Source organism: Dromiciops gliroides, chromosome 2 (assembly GCF_019393635.1).
Source record: "Dromiciops gliroides isolate mDroGli1 chromosome 2, mDroGli1.pri, whole genome shotgun sequence".
In the NCBI taxonomy this organism is placed as follows: Eukaryota; Metazoa; Chordata; class Mammalia; order Microbiotheria; family Microbiotheriidae; genus Dromiciops; species Dromiciops gliroides.
The window spans coordinates 651,844,069-651,860,911 of record NC_057862.1 but is presented as its reverse complement, the minus strand read 5'-3'; the positions used below and the strand labels follow the sequence as shown (position 1 = coordinate 651,860,911).

Below are 16,843 nucleotides of genomic sequence, written 5' to 3'. Positions count from 1 at the left end.
ATGGCTTCAAACACTGACTAGCTGTGTGACTTCACAAATCACTTAACTTCTGTTTGCAGTTTCCTCAACTGCAACGTGGGGATAATAATATTATCTACCTCCCAGAGTTGTTATAACAATAAAATGAGATATTTGTAAAACACTTAGAACAGTACCTAGCACATAGTAGGTACTATATTGTAGCTATTATCATTATTATAAATTCCCTATACCAATGAAATACGCTGATCAGCACAGTGTATGTTCATTTAATTTAGAAAGTCTTACCACATGCTTCATAGAATTTTTCTCATCCTATACAACCCTCTACAATTGATGTTGGTATATAAGATATTTTCATGGTAGATTTTTTCGCAAATACTGATGAAAAATATAGTACAAAGTGACAAAATGTGCCATGAAATATTTCTTGTTCCCTTTGGTCGAGATAAAACTGACTCTGCCATCTCTGCTTCTCCAGACTACCTGAGGACCACCCGTCCTTTTATCTTCAACTTCCTCTCTTTAAAAATTTATGTGAAAAGGTCGTTTGGTAGGATTCTGTTCCCCATTAATGTCCACTCACTGGTCATTGGACAAGGGCCTCACATTTGGAGAACAATAACTAAGTTAACATTTATATAAGGTTTAAAAATCATAAGATTTTTAGCATTCTCTTCTCCCTTTTCTGTCATGTAATTACCATCACAGCATTAGAGGAAGGAGAAAGCACAGGATGAAGGGGGGGGGTTGCATTTTTTTATTGTTGTTTGATGGGTTGTTATGGACAAAGAATTACCAAATGGCCAGACCACTAGTGATGATCCTCTCAATAGTCAGCCAAGCTGGTGCTCAGAAAGAAGATTGTGTCTGTTGCCAGGACTCCACTTAAAGCCTTTCCAGAATGACAGAACCTTGCCGGAGCTTAATACTCCACTGGCCTAGACTTTGAGAACCCAGGAACTTCCATACTACAATTAAGCACTCAAGTAACACTTTGGGCCTAAGAGAAGGCTGTGCTATTCCGGGCCAAACCTCACCCTACAGCCGCTAGTCAGGATTAATAAAGTCAACAGATTTCATCGGAGCATACTTAATTTTCAGATGCAATCCACATCGGTGATGCTGAGCTCCACCAAAAAATCAAATAGAAAAGCTTTCTAAAATCCAAAGTATACCATCTTAAGGAAATTGATCTAAAAAAAATGACATTTATACATGAAAATTAACTTTCTGTTCATAAATCCGGATGATGGCATTGACCTTTATTTATTCATTATTAATAATGGGTAATTTCACTATCACCCATTCACTGACACAGCAGAAACTGGAACCAAAAGCCTATGGTATTTTTTCAATTATCTATGACTTCAGAAAATGAACGTGGAAACTGTGCCAATTTTCAGATGCTACGAAGTAGACAAGTATGCTGACCTTACAGTGCTGAAATTGGTGTCATTGGCCTTTAGTTTGATTTTAGATTTGGGCAAGTCACTTAATCTCTATGGGCCCGTTTCTGTAAAATGAGGGGGTTGCAAGAGATAAATGTCCTCCAAGGTCCCTTTCAGATTTTAGCTACAAGCTCATTTCTTCTCATTCTTCAGAGGCTGAGAAACTCAGACTAATTATCTGAAAATGGTACCAGTTACCGCCACACAAAAGCCTTTTAATACTTTAGAGAAGTGGTCGGTCACTACGATAAGATCTCAATTTTTTTTAACTTAAATGGGTATTTTAGGGAAATAACTGCCTAGTGATTTGGATGTTGTTCATCTGAGATTTTCAAAGAGGACCAATCATGAGAAGTTTTCTTGACTTGCATGTAAATGTATTTAAGTGAGACAGAGTTGGCCAAACTCACTCTTCCAGAGGCAGAGAAGTCCAGTAGCAAGACAAAAGCCAAGTTGACGTGCGATCCCCTTCCCCCCCCCCCCCATGCAGAGACCTTGGCATCTTTGATGTCTAAGCAAGCCCTAAGGGCTCCAAAGCTCCTGCTGTTGGAACACATTGTTCTCATCTGCCCATTCCTCCAGGGGAAGTCCTCACTTGCCTGGGTCTGAGGCTGGTGATTAGGATAAACCAAAAAGACCTATGAAAGCACAAGGGTAGGGCTAGAAGACCCCTAAGGTGGCCCTCCCAGCTCCGCTCGCTGTACTTTGCAGGTCCGTGTTCCACCCCCTGAAGCCCCTCAGTGGGATACGTGTAAAACATCAGTCTTGGGGGGCGGCTAGGTGACGAAGAGGCCCTGGATTCAGGAGGACCTGAGTTCAAATGTGGCCCCAGACACTTGACACTGACTAGCTGTGTGACCCTGGGCAAGTCACTTAACCTTCATTGCCCCCTAAAAAAATAAATCAGTTTTTTTTAATTTTTTTTTTTTAGTGAGGCAATTGGGGTTAAGTGACTTGCCCAGGGTCACAGCTAGTCAGTGTTAAATGGTCTGAGGCCGGATTTGAATTCAGGTACTCCTGACTCCAGGGCCGGTGCTCTATCCACTGCGCCACCTAGCTGCCCCAAAATAAATCAGTCTTAACAAACAGAGCCCTTCCAGCTCTTATGAAAGGATTGGAGGCCTGACATGAGAGGATGGGGAGAGGAATGGGAAGGAGAGGAGTGGGGAGGGAAGAAGGGGGAGGGGAAAGGGGGGGGTCTGGCCCGGCCTCTCCAGGCCCAGGAAGCTCAGGGAGGTCTCCCCATCCCCCGGGATGGGGGCCGGTGTAGGCCTTTTCTGGGCCTCAGTTTCCCCATCTGTCAAATTAAAGCATCAAAATCCTAAAGGACCGCAGGACTCCAAGCCGCCCCACCCATTCCGCGAGGGCGAGGGCGGTCGCTTCCTCAAGATGGCAGCGCTCGGCGGCGCGGTGCAAGCCGGGAGCGGAAGCGGGGGCGGAAGCGGAAGGAGGGCGGCTGCGTGAGGCTGCGGAAAGGGGGGAGCCGGAGCTGGGCGTCTGGACGCCAAAGGGAGTCGCTGCGGACGCCGACTTTCGCCGGGAGACGGGCTTGGCGGGCGGGCGAAATGCCGGAGCTGGCGGTGCAGAAGGTGGTGGTTCACCCCCTGGTGCTCCTCAGTGTGGTGGATCACTTCAACCGGTGAGCGCGACCTGGCCGGAGGGCGGACGGACGGAAGGAAGGACTGAGGCCTAGGCCGGCGCCTGCGGGGGCTGAGGCTGAGTCACTGGGGCCGCTCGGGCCCGCCCGGCGGCGGGGACGCCTCGGGAACCCCCGGGGAGCCCCTCGGCTCCTTCGCCCCGGACCGCCCCCATGGCCCACAGCCTTCTGCGCCGGAAGCTTCCGTATTTCTCCCCCCTACCCCCTTTCCCCGGTGCCCCTGCCAAGGGGCTGAACCCTAAGCCAGCCCCTTACCCCCTGCCTCATACACTTGTAGCGCCTCCTCACGTTACCGATGTGCTTGATGTATGTCAATGTCTGTGTGCTTATGTAACGTATGTCAATACTGCATTTTTATGCGTATAGAGATGCGGGCCCTGGAGCATCGGGGCTGGAGTCCGAAAGACTTGTGTTCGAATCCGGTCTCGGACACCTAACTGGCTGTGTGACCCCGGGCGAGTCACCTCACCTCCGTATGCCCCAGTTTCCTCGACTGTAAAATGGGGGCAATAATGACACCTCTTTCTCAGGGTTGTTGTGAGGATTAAATGTGATGATGATCTTAAAGCGCTTTGTAAAACTTAATAGATTGGTACTATGTAAATGAACCGTAATACGTACACAGTAGATGCAAGATGCTTTGCAAAAACAGGTATTGCTGTTAGGGCTGAAAGAGACTTTGGAGTTCATTCGTACAAACTCTTCCATTTTCCAGATAGAGAAACTGAGGACCAGAGAGAGGCAGTGGGGGGTTTTCCAGTCATTGGGCAGAGTCGAAGACCTGAACTTCTGACTCCTTGTCAGAAGGATGTCTCTTTCCAAAAATTACATTTATGGATGAAAATTAACTCCCTGTTCATAAATCAGGATGATGACATTGTTCTTAGCATACTACACTCCAGGGTTTTCCCAAGAGGCTGGAGGTGAAGTGAAGTGTTGCTGCCTGGCTTCTATCTCCCTTCCCTTGTTCTCAGCTTCCTAAGAGGAAAACAAAGCTAGAATATTATCAAGGCAGCACCCAGTTTATTAATCTCCTTCCTGCAGATCACCATTCCAAAAACTGGGGCAGTTTCAAAGTTTAGCCAAAACATCTGCCCCTGACCACAGGGAGCTTATAGTCTGGTAAGGGGCCTAAGACTCCAACAGAAATAGTTACAATATGCAGTATTAAAGGAAACTGAAAGATGTGTTTAAAATGCTGGGTGAGATATAAAGAATTAAGGTATCTTTCTCCAATCACCTTTGCCTCTGACAGCTGTACTGAAAGCCCTACACCAGAGAGGTTTCCCTTTTAGCAAAGGATCATAATAGTGAAAAAATATGTGTGTTTGCATGCATACATACATACATACATACATACATACATACATACATACATACATGAGCATGTACTGCCTGGATCCAGTTTATTGACAACTGTAAAATTCAGGTATAATTCAGCATCTGCAAAGTGATTCGTTTATAAGAATAAGACCAATTTGGAGTTGTTGGTGAATCAGTTGGAGAAATGTTCAGCAAGGTAATCATGCTGGTACTTATTTTAGGGATTTGCATTCTTCCAGCTTCTTCTTATGTTTGGACTGTCCAAGCTATAATACCTTAGTTTTTATATTTTCAGATGTAAGCAAACATTTGTTGGATATATTTTCTTTGAACTTTAGATTTAGTTTGTTTGTTCTAAGGTGGGATCTGCTTCTATTTGAACTTGGCTTTATAGAACATAGAGTTCAACCTAACAACCAAAATCACACACACACCTGTGTGATGAATTGAGAATACCACTTAGTATATAATATGTATGCTTTTTAAAGGGTGCCAATCATGGATTAAAAACTACTCCAAAGACGTACGTGTGTGTGTGTGTGTGTGTGTGTGAACATTATTATTGTTTATTTTAAGAGTTGATTTATATGGAGTATGATACTGTGCTCATTTCAACAGGTGTGGAAACTCAGTGTTAAGTGAAGTAACTTGTCTAAGATGAATAAACAAATCAGTAAGATCCTGTAGTCAAGAGTCCCAAAGTTTGGTTGATCCCATATTTCTTTAGCTTTTTCTGGTCTAAAATAATATCAGTAGTAGCTTATTAAAAGAAAAATTAGGTTACATTGAAAGGCAATATGGCCACTGAAGTTTGTCAGTCATCAAAGCCCCTGTTCTTCAATACACAGTGGTGTGATATGATATAGTAGAGCACTGGACATGTCAGGAGGGCCCAGTCCCTGAGCAGTTTACTTAACTTCTCTAACACTTAGTTTCCTTTGTAAAAAATGATACTTGTACCTACTTCACAGATTGGCTCTAGGATCAAATGAGATCATGTATGCAAAGTGCTTTGTAACCTTAAAACTACTTACATACATCAATAACAGCTGCCATGATCACAAGATAAGTCACTTTACCTGTGTATCTCAAGATTCCTATCTGTAAAATGAGCTTGCCACCACTAATGCCCTCTATCTCCTAGGGAAGATCCAGTACAAATCAGACTCTGTCTTAAGACTGAAAATATTTGGAACATGTTAGGAAAAAGATAAAATAGAATATTTAAATGGTGATGAGAATGTGTAAATTGATCATTTCCCCATTTCCTCTTTTCCTGACCAGATAGGGTCACCTGATTATCTCTGATAATTGCATGCTTCAGCTAGCACAAAGGCCATAATATTAACATCATACAGCACTTACTATATGCCAGGGACTGTTCATCACTTTTACAGTTATTGTCTCATTTGATCAACAACCCTGGGAGGCAGGTACAATTATGATCCCCATTTTACATATGCAAAAACTGAGGCAGATGGAGGTAAAATGACTTGCCCAAGATGATACAATTAATAAGTGTCTGAGGCCAGATTTGATCTCAGGTCTTTCTGTCTCTGGGCCTACTCCTCTTACCCACTCTGCCATCTAACTGCCCTTAAGAGTTGAATATAAGTATTTAAATCAGGGATTCTTAACTTCAGGTCCATGAACTTACAAGAGAAAAAAATATATATCTTTGTTTTCACTAAAAGTAACTGAAATTTAGCATTTCCTTCAGTTATAAATGTAGGCAACAAACATTATTTAGAGAAAGGGCCCATAGATTTTACCAAACTGTCCAAAGCATCCATGGTACAAAAAAAGTACAGGAATCCTGGTGTGGCACTTGGTAGCTACAAGTTACATAGCATTATTAAGTGCAGTTGACCTTACCGACATAGATGAGATTCCCCTATAAGAGCATAGTAGTATCAGGATTCTCTTAACATCTGTGAAACCAAGCCAGAAATATGCAGGAAAGTACGTGACTTTCATAGTAACATTGACTTAACTTTGAAAAGATTTGGGGCTATGACAAGATTGACACTTGGAGCTATGAATTGGTCTAACCATTCTGGATATTATTCAAGAAAAGTGAGGGGCAGCTAGGTGGCACAGTGGATAGAGCACCAGCCTTGGATTCAGGAGGACCTGAGTTCAAATTCAGCCTCAGATACTTAACACTTACTAGCTGTGTGACCCTGGGCCAGTCACTTAATTCCAATTGCCTCACAAAAACAAAAAACACAAAAAAAAAAGAAAGAAGAGAAAAGTGACTAAATTGTCCATACCTTCTGACCCAACAAAACAGTTCCTAGTCTTGTACCCCAGGGAAGTCAAAAGCAAGTATAGGTTTGGTATATGCCAAAACATTCTTGGCAGTTTTTATAGTAGCAAAGTGAGTGCGCATCATTCGGAGAACGGCTGAATAAACTGGAATATAAATGTCATCAGATATTATTGTACAATGAGAATGAGGAACATGAGGAATTCAGAGAACTAGGTTTAGGACTGGAGTGGACCTTAGAGGCTAAGTCTAATCCCCTCATTTTACAGATGAAGAAACTGAGGCACAAAAAAAGTAAGTGATTTGCCCAGGGTTCTAGAGCTAATAAGTATTTGACCTCAGGTCTTCATGATATTTATAAACTAATGTAGGATGAAACAAGCAGAAGCAAGGAACAATATTGTAAATGAAAAGAACACTAAAAAGGAGGACAAACTGAGTAATTAGAAAACCAGTAATGATCCTAGAAAATGAAGTTAAATACATTTCTTTCCTCTCATCAGAGAGCAAGAGACTACTACTAAAGCATAATGTGGCATTCATTGTTACACATGATTTGGTTTTGGTGAAGAAGGTAATTCCAGAAATAACATTAAAAACAAAAGGCTTTAGAAGAGAGAAAAAAAAGTTTGGGAAAAGGGAGGGTACAGAGCTTGTAGAAACTTGGAAAGAAAAAAATGAAATACATTTTCCAAACTCAAGTGATACTTGAAAGCCTTATAGTTAAGGCACAGACCTCTTTACCAAATTTTAAATATATATCCATCAATAACAGTGAAGCCAACCACATTTGACCTGTAACTTCGCAGTCCTCGTATCAGGGGAGGCATAAGACCTGCTCACTAAAGGTGCTGAATAAATGAAGCAAATGCTGTACAGAGAGATATGAAGGCTGCCCATCACAGAGTCCAAGTGGAAGAAGAGATTCCCTATAGATGATATGGTCAGGTCCTCCATATACCCATGTTTTCCGATAGCATTGCTACAAGTCCCAGAACATTGAATAGCCTCCTGAAGGAGATCAGTACTCATTCAAAAGCATTTAACCTTAACTAGCTGCACCAGAAAAATCAAGAAGATAAAGAATACTTGTGGTTAAAACTGAAATTTACTTAGAGAGCTGGATCAGAGCTGGTCTATCACTATGTTTATCTTGCAGAGCTACTGCTGATGGTCCATAAACTGGACCCAAAATTGAATAGCAGAAAGAGAGTAGATGGGCTTACGTTTGGGAAATTTTGTAGGGTGTTTAATGACGTTGGGCTTTTTTCTGTAACAAAAATCCCTCTTTTTAAATACCAGTATTCTTCCCATGCTGCCACATAGCTTCAGATAATGGAATGCCACATTCTTCATATAATTAAAATTATGAGTCACCCACACAGCAAGGGGTAGGTTCATCATAGATGTGAATAGGTTGTGTTTTACCAAGAAAGAATTGTACAACAAAAATTATGTAAAAGACATCAAAGAGATTGTACAACCAGGGAGCAAAGTGAGCCAATTAAATTGTGAGAGTGAGGAAGAAGAGATGGATAGCCAACATTCTCCATTCGTGCCCACATAATATCAAAATCTAGAGCAAGAGTTCTTGGGTTTGGTTTGGTTTGGTTTTGTTTTTGTTGTTGTTGCTTGTCTGGTTTGTTTGGTGTGTTTTTTTTCCTCCGGGCAATGAGGGTTAAGTGACTTGCCCAGGGTCACACAGCTAGTAAGTGGCAAGTGTCTGAGGCTGGATTTGAACTCAGGTCCTCCTGAATCCAAGGCCAGTGCTTTATCCACTGTGCCACCTAGCTGCCCGCCCCCCCCCCCCAAATAATAACAAACAATATTTTTAAACCAAAAAGAATAAGGAGTGGAAATCAGCAAAACTGATCAGTAAATCCCAAAAAAGTCTGAAAATATGTACAGTGTGCCACACTCATGGACCTCCCACCTCTGGAAAGGGGACAGGGGAAGGTTTCCTCATGTCTCTATCTTTGAAGCCATGCTTACTCTTTGTAATTTTACAATATTCACTTTTGATTTAGGGGAGGGGTTGTTCCATTTACTTTGGTATAGTTATTGTATACATTATTTTCTGGGCTCTTTACATCATATAGATCTCACATGTTTCTCTGTACTCACCATATTTGTCATTTCTTACAGCACAGTAATGTTACGTTACATTAATGTATCACAGTTTGTTTGCTCATTCCCCAGTCATTGGGCATGTACTTTGTTTCCAATTCTTTGCCATCACAGAAACACTGCTATAAATATTTTGGTGTATATGGGGACTTTTCTTCTTACCGTTGGCCTCCTTGGGGTATGAGCCTGGTTGTGAACTCTGGGTGTGGACATTTTAGCCACTTCATTTGCTTAATTCTAGATTGCCTTCCAGAGTTGTCCTGCTGATTCACATCTCTACTAGGAATGCATTAGTGTTCCTATCTTCCTCCAACATTTACTATTACTGTCTTTTGTCATCTCCACTAATTTGTAGGGTATGAGGTAAAACTGCAGGGTTGTTTTATAATAAGTTTTTTTATGAAGTTCTAAATGTTAACTGCAAGGTTCATGTGTTTGCATGTTTATCCAAATTGACTATCTTCTGTTTTCTCTTTCAGAATAGGAAAAGTCGGAAATCAAAAACGTGTTGTTGGTGTGCTCTTGGGGTCATGGCAGAAAAAAGTACTTGATGTGTCCAATAGTTTTGCAGGTAACAGAGAAATATTACATCTTTCTAGCCAAACATTAGACTCATCATCAAACTATCCACCATTAAAGTTTTTATTTTACTTGTTAACTATTTCTCAAACATTCTACCCATTTAGTTAAGAATAGCTAAAGTCCACACAAATAGACATTATTGTTTCTTTTTACTGTTGATTCCAGAACAAGCCAGTAAATTGGGATTATATCTTTTTTGATTCTAATATCAGTATAGATTATTAGGTGTTAAGGTTGAGGACCCTTTGTTTTTATATATTTCTTTGCTTTTCACTAACCAACACAATAAATTACATCTTGTTTTCTCTTTAGTCCCTTTTGATGAAGATGACAAAGATGACTCAGTCTGGTTTCTTGACCATGACTATTTGGAAAATATGTATGGAATGTTTAAGAAGGTCAATGGTATGTATTTTATTAGAGGGACTTGGAACGTTTTATAATTAAATATAATCATAAAGAGGTAGTTGTATGTAAATCTGAGTTAATATCTAATCCTGCCCCTCTGGTTTTACAGATTAAGAAAACAGATCTGGAAAGGTTAAATGAATTGCCTGTGCTCACACTTTAGAAGGGGCTAAGACTCGTAATTCTAAATTCAGTGCTCTTCCCATTATATTACTGTCATTTTGACAGCAGACAGAATATATTCCTTCAGATGCTTACATATTGTGTTTAAATATTACCTTAAGTTCTCTAGTTTTTCCTTTTATGTTTGCCTTGTTTCAAACTAGATTCTTAACTGCTAGAGAAAGCACAAATTATACTATCTTTTAGGACGGAACTTAAGCATTTCTTTAAAGTTCATATTCTTTAGAAATATAAACAAAAAAATGTTGCTAATTTTATATCATAGAAACTAAATACTTTATATTCAGATATAGTAATGAGAGTACTAATGATATAGATTATAGACAACTTCTGTCTATAAACATTTAAAATTCACCTTGCTAATTGCCTTCTCTTTTTTATTCCCCACATTATTCACTGCAGAATAAATGCTTAATAATTACGTGTTGTTAGAGAGTTGGGGGACTACAGGTATAGAATGTTGCATGCTCCATCAGACCCAGTTTCATTAGAGGTAGATACATGGGGCAGCTAGGTGGCGCAGTGGATAAAGCACCGGCCCTGGATTCAGGAGTACCTGAGTTCAAATCCGGCCTCAGACACTTAACACTTACTAGCTGTGTGACCCTGGGCAAGTCACTTAACCCCAATTGCCTTACCGAAAAATTAAAAAAAAAAATATAGAGGTAGATACATGGCTTCTTTAGAAGTGCAAAAAACAAGATATATCCTTCCAAACAATATGGATTCATTCCCTTAGTGAGTGAGCTTTTCAAAATTACACTTACTAAAAAAACTGTTTCTTTCCCAGCCAGAGAAAGAATCGTTGGGTGGTACCATACAGGCCCAAAGCTCCACAAGAATGACATTGCCATCAATGAACTCATGAAAAGATACTGTCCTAACTCAGTAAGTGCTCTCCAGATAACAACCCTAAGAAGTGCCCCATGGTTACTTGTATTGCCAGTCAGCTAACATGGGAGGGTCAAAGAAGGTACTGATGCAGGATTATGGAAAATTGCTCAAGCTTGAAGACAAGTGACTCCATTTATCACATGATAAAATAGTTTATTCCTTAATAGTGTTGAAAAGGTAGGGCAGGTTCTGTAATATGGACTTACTTGAAAGACTTGGCTCATGGCTGACAAAATAATCCTTTGCTAAAACCTGGAAACCCAGGGCTTGATGAATTTGAAACTGTCTTGTGCATTCTCTTCCCTGTGGTGTGTTTACTAAAATGTTTTCTCCTCTAGGTATTGGTGATTATTGATGTGAAGCCAAAGGACCTCGGGCTGCCCACAGAAGCATATATTTCCGTTGAAGAAGTTCACGATGTAAGTCATCATTTCAACACTTTTTGGTGTTTAAAAATCATTTTTATGCTTTTCCAGTAGCACATGGCTTTGGTTCTATTTGGCATGTAATGTTTTCAGGACAAAAACTCATATTACAGTAAGGCAAAAAGGCATCATTAGTTTCTGCTAACACTAGTTTTTAAAAAGCTCTTTGAGTTTTAATTCTTGAATTGTAGAGTGTAAGAATCAGAAAGGACATTAAAGAGCATCTAGTTTATTCCCTTCTTCTTGCAGATAAGGAAATGGAGACTAATGAAAAAAAAGTCTAGTGAAAAGATAGTAACAAAACTTGGACCCAGGGCCTAAGGAGTCCCCAGTCCTTGCTCCTTCCCCTCCCTGAGTTCACTGCCTAGTGAATGCTTCATGTGCTTTTGGTACCAGGAGATATTTTCAAGTGATATGATTATCCATCTGTCTAGTAGGTCAGGCCTGCAAAAGGCTGGCTGGCTGGCTGGCAGCACACCCAGAGGGAATATTTGACATGTGGGCACTGACCCCTGCCTTGTCCTTTCCTGCCCAGGGCCCTCTCAGAAGAGTTGTAGACAGCCCAGAGTATTGCTGCAGAGCTGACCCGTGGCCTGACAGTGGCTCCTGACCTCTGTGTGGAGCCTCATCATTACAATCTCAAGAACGATGCAGGGGTGGGGAGGAAGCAAGCCAGAGCTGGATAGTTGGGGGTTTTTATTATTATTTTCAGGGCTTTTTCCTAAACTATTCAGCAGCACTGCTTATGAACATTTTCACAGTTACTAACTGGAACAGTTAAGTTATTTCAACTCTACCAGTGTTCTATCATCTAAACATATGAATAAGTGTATGGGCAGTTGGCAGGAGGTGGCTACAGGTTTGCTCAAGTGTGTCTGCATGGATATGTCCTCTTAGCAGCTGGTGTGGATTACAGCCTGTCCACTGCCTTTCCCAGTGTGATTCTTGACCTTGTCTTATGTGTCCATTCTCAGTAAAGAAGCCACGCTGTGCCTTGGTGCATTTCCTCTGGTTCATGCCATGGGTTTATAGGGAATGACAGCCAGGCCTCCTCTCTTCTAGGATGGAACTCCAACCTCCAAGACATTTGAGCACGTGACCAGTGAAATCGGAGCCGAGGAAGCAGAAGAAGTGGGAGTGGAGCACCTGCTCCGGTGAGACTTGTCCTAGTGGGTCATGGCCACTGTAGGGTCGAGCAAGGCTGTGACAGTCATAGGGGCACAGACCAAGCAGTGAAAGGGAAGCTCCACATGAGCCATCTGGCCCAAGCCCCATGCTTCCCAGAGGGGAGACTGAGACTCACAGGGATGAAGGACTTGCTCAAGGTCACAAGACAGGATTCAGCCCCCTCCCCTTTCCACTATGCCCCCTGCTTCCTACCACTTGCCTAAAAACACAGCATAGTCTTGCTTCTCTAGGCACTGTCCTGTTTCTAAGAGTCATTTATTTATTAAGTATCCTAGTGAGTCCAGTTTGAATACTTTGTATTTGTGTGGCTCTTATGTTTGAAGAGCTACAGTTAAGACTCCTTTCAGTTAGATTCTGTTACCTGATTAAGCTTCAGTATCCCCTTCTTATAGCACTTTTTAGAAGTAGAAGATGAGTTGCTGGATTTGACTTGCCTATGATCAGATAAGTCATAAGAACTTAAGATAACACAACTTGTATATGTAATATTTTTAACTTTGCAAAATACCTTCTTCACAACAGCACTTTGAGTGCAAATATCCTCATGATCCTAGGATTTAGGGTTGAAAGGGACCTTAGAAATAAATTCTCTAGTTCAGTCTCATTTTACAAATGAGGAAACTGAGATTTATGGAGGTTGAGAGACTTGCCAGAGTAATACAGGTAGTAAGTAGCAGAGCTGCAGCTCCCACATTGGACTTCACAGCCACACTGTGGCCTGTGGCTCTTCAAGGCGCTGATCCATGGTGGAAACTTACTAAGTAGCAGAGCCAGAGCCCAAACCTGAGCCCTTTGTCTTCAGCTCCCACACCACTGGTGACCTGGTTTCCAGATGTCCGTAACCAGTGTTATGGCCATTAAATAAGGCTTTTCACATTTCAGGTCTGTAATTTCCTTCGTTCGAGTGCTCCCTCCCTGTCCCATCCTAGTCCCGCTGCTGTTTAGCAAGGACATTTATAGCCAAGCTGTGGAGGAGCATCTCTGCTCTCAGCTACCTGAGTATTTGGGGTTGATTTGGATTTTTCAGAAGAAATATTTTTGATAACCTTTATTTTTATGTTGCTGGATTTCCTCCTGTAACCCTCATTCTTCCCAAAGAGCCATCCCTTTTAACAAAAAATTTTTAAGTTTTTCTTGTTCTTTGAATTCCTTTAGGAAGATGGAACTTTTTTCCTCTTTAAAATGGTAGAGTTGGATCATATGATCTTTAACGTCACATCCAGGTCAAAATCTATGATCCTTTAAACTCATTAGTATTAAATCTAAATCAAATAGTTCACATCTCTCCAAATACTTAAATTACCTGATATTTAGATACAAAAATCTTTGTTTCACTTTACTTTCTTTGGCAAAGCTGAGTGTTTAAAAGAAAGCCCCTATGGAAGGACAATTGCCTAATCTTTTTTCCCATTCTGTCCTGGACCATTGCAGAGACATCAAAGACACCACAGTGGGCACCCTTTCTCAGCGTATCACAAATCAGGTCCATGGCTTAAAGGGACTGAACTCCAAGCTTCTGGACATCAGGGGCTACCTGGAGAAAGTGGCAATGGGCAAGTTACCCATCAACCACCAGATAATCTACCAGCTGCAGGATGTCTTCAATCTGTTGCCTGATGTCAACCTGCAAGAATTTGTCAAGGCATTTTACCTGAAGACCAATGACCAAATGGTGGTGGTATACCTGGCCTCGCTGATACGCTCAGTGGTTGCCTTGCACAACCTCATCAACAATAAGATTGCCAACCGGGATGCTGAGAAGAAAGAGGGGCAGGAAAAAGAGGAGAGCAAAAAGGAGAGGAAGGATGACAAGGAGAAAGACAAAGATAAAGAAAAGGGTGATGCCAAGAAAGAAGAGAAAAAGGAGAAAAAATAAAACTGTGGGTTTTTTTGAAAGTTAAAATATTGCAAGCTAAATGAGTGTGCTGCTAGAGGGTTCTTTTCACTGTTAAGTGCTTGTTATAAAGTTGTTTGGATAGTCCTCTGCCTTATCTCAGAAAGGGAAGCCCCGTGCTGTGGGATCATTCAAGTAAGTAGGAGGTTAAGGGGACCAATTTCACCGAAAGTGGCAGCTCTGACACAGGCATGTGATATGGGGGTTTTATGATCTGGACAAGTGGTGTGTGGAAAGTGAGGAGGAGCAAAGATTTAGTGTAGCTTCCTTTATCTTTTTCCCAATAAAGCCATGTTTTGGAAACCCATTGTCTGCCCTCTTCTCATCCTTTAGACCATTTGGGTCTGTCCCCAGCGGTGCATAAAACTTGCAGACTGTGCATAAATGCACACTGCCTTTTATCTGCCCGCATTTGGTCCCTCCTCCTGAACTCTTGGTAGAGGATCCCACACCAAGGGACTTTGCTTTCTGAGCCTGAGATTGCCTCAGCAGCCTCAGGATTTGAAATTCAGCTCCACATATTGTTTACCTTCAGAGAGATAATTAAATGGTTTGGTTTGTAAATTTGTGTTCTAGTCGTTTTTTAACCCTAGAAGCTAATGAGTGAGTGAGTCAGCTGAAGATCTGAAAAGCAACAGAGCCAAGCCTGAAAGAAACTCCCTTAGAGAAGTCATTACATGTGACCCTTGAAAGGTGTGCATGTCAACCCATTAAATATACCTAAGATAAGTAGGTAGTGTGGTGTAGAAAAGATTATAATGAAGCGGGAATGTGGAGATGTCTTGCCTGGTTTCGGCTCTACTCCCTGTGTCAGCATCAGTAAAATGAAGGATTGAGGATCTCTTAAGACCCTTTTATCTTGAGAAAGTCAATTCCAAGTAACCATTGGAAGGGAAAAGCAGAAAGATACTTGGTTTTAATTGAGTTTTCTTATAAAGTCCATAACTGCAGTTTTCAATGTATTTAACAAGATTCAAGTTCCATTGTGCAAACCTGAATGAACAGTTTGTAGCAGCCACCTTGCATCATTGAAGCAAATACTGTCAGCTTCTTGTGCGGCATTTGAGCCCTGTTACTGGAAACACGTATATAGCTGAAACATAATAAACATGGGGTAAAGGTTTCTAGTAAATTTGGTGCCAGTCTTTGAAAGCAGCTCTTTATATAATTGCATTTCTATAGTACTGATTGTCAATTACACCATTCCTTCAAAATCAAGGGAAAGGATGATGCTTCTGACAACAAGTAGTGGGTCACCAGTGCTTCCCAGAAAGCAGTCTTGAAACACCTTAATAAAAAGATACCAATCACTAGTGACTACTTAGGTAAATTCAGTAGAGTAGTTCAAATAGTACTTGATAATGTATTAAGGTATGGAGTTTCTTCCCTAAGTTGATTACAGTTTTGAAAGGACATTAAGCAGATGATCTTATCTGTCAGTTGACTGGCATTAAGTGTCAGTCTGTGCAAATAAACCCTCAGGATTAAAAAAATAAAAAACATAAAACAGCCCCTGCTCTTGAGTAGCTCACAGCCTGAGGGAGACAGCATGCAAACATGTATAAGTAAGATATATATAGGATAAATTGGGGTTAATCTTACAAGGAAGATTTAAGATTAAGGAGGACCTGGGGCAGCTAGGTGGCATGGATAAAGTCTCAGCCCTGGATTCAGGAGGACCTGAGTTCAAATCCAGCCTCTGATACTTGACACTTACTAGCTGTGTGACCCTGGGCAAGTCACTTAACCCTCATTGCCCTGCAAAAAAAAAAAAAAAAGATTAAGGAGGACCAGAAAAGGCATTTCAGGCATGGGGGGACAACTAGTGAAAACACTTGGACCTGGGATACGAAGTGTTTGAGGAACATCAAGGAGACCAGAGTTACTGGCTCACAGAGAACATGGAGGAGAGTAAGGGTTGAGAAAACTGAAAAAAGGTAGGAAGGTGCCAAGATACAAAGGACTTCAAAGACCCAACATGATTTCATAGTTGATTCTGAAGGTAATAGGAGTCCATTGCAGTTTATTGAATTAGGGGCATGATTTGGTCAAACCTATTTTAGACGTTTTAGGAAGATCATTTTGACAGTGGTGAGATGGATTGAATTTGGGAAACTGCAGCAGGAAGACCAATGGAAAGCTATAGCAGTAGTCCAGGTGTGAAATGATAGAACCAGCACCAAGGAGTGTCAGAAGAGAAATGGGGAGGGAAGATATTTTCAAGAAATGTTATGAAGGTAGAAATGACAACTTGGCACTGATTGGATATGAGGGGCGTGAGAAGATGAAGAATGGAGAGTGACACCTACCTTTTGAGTTTAGGTGACTGGGAAGATGATGGGACCCTCAACAGTAATGGGAAAGAGGGGAACATTTAGAGCGAAAGCTAGTAAGTTCAGTTTTGGACATGTTGAGTTTATGACGTCTATGGGATATCCAGCTCCAAATATCTAAATACCAACT

The 16,843-nt window shown here is 41.2% G+C and overlaps 1 protein-coding gene across 1 annotated transcript; it reads left to right on the top strand.

Annotated features, from left to right (window-relative positions):
• The first annotated feature begins 2,878 nt into the window (after positions 1 to 2,878).
• On the top strand, positions 2,879 to 14,944 carry PSMD7 (proteasome 26S subunit, non-ATPase 7). Its single transcript, XM_043986842.1, has 7 exons — positions 2,879 to 3,069; positions 9,286 to 9,377; positions 9,701 to 9,793; positions 10,770 to 10,867; positions 11,212 to 11,292; positions 12,361 to 12,452; positions 13,918 to 14,944. The coding sequence occupies exons 1-7, from the start codon at positions 2,996 to 2,998 to the stop codon at positions 14,360 to 14,362; spliced, it is 975 nt and encodes a 324-aa protein (XP_043842777.1). The 5' UTR covers positions 2,879 to 2,995; the 3' UTR covers positions 14,363 to 14,944.
• Positions 14,945 to 16,843: the final 1,899 nt, after the last annotated feature.

What these genes read in the sequence shown, in the direction of transcription:
- PSMD7 (XM_043986842.1), top strand. Translation starts at nt 2,996, where the DNA reads ATGCCGGAGCTGGCGGTGCAGAAGGTGGTGGTTCACCCCCTGGTGCTC. An exon ending in AAAGATACTGTCCTAACTCA is followed by an intron (nt 10,868 to 11,211) that starts GTAAGTGCTCTC and finishes TTTCTCCTCTAG; the next exon opens with GTATTGGTGATTATTGATGT. An exon ending in CCGTTGAAGAAGTTCACGAT is followed by an intron (nt 11,293 to 12,360) that starts GTAAGTCATCAT and finishes CCTCTCTTCTAG; the next exon opens with GATGGAACTCCAACCTCCAA.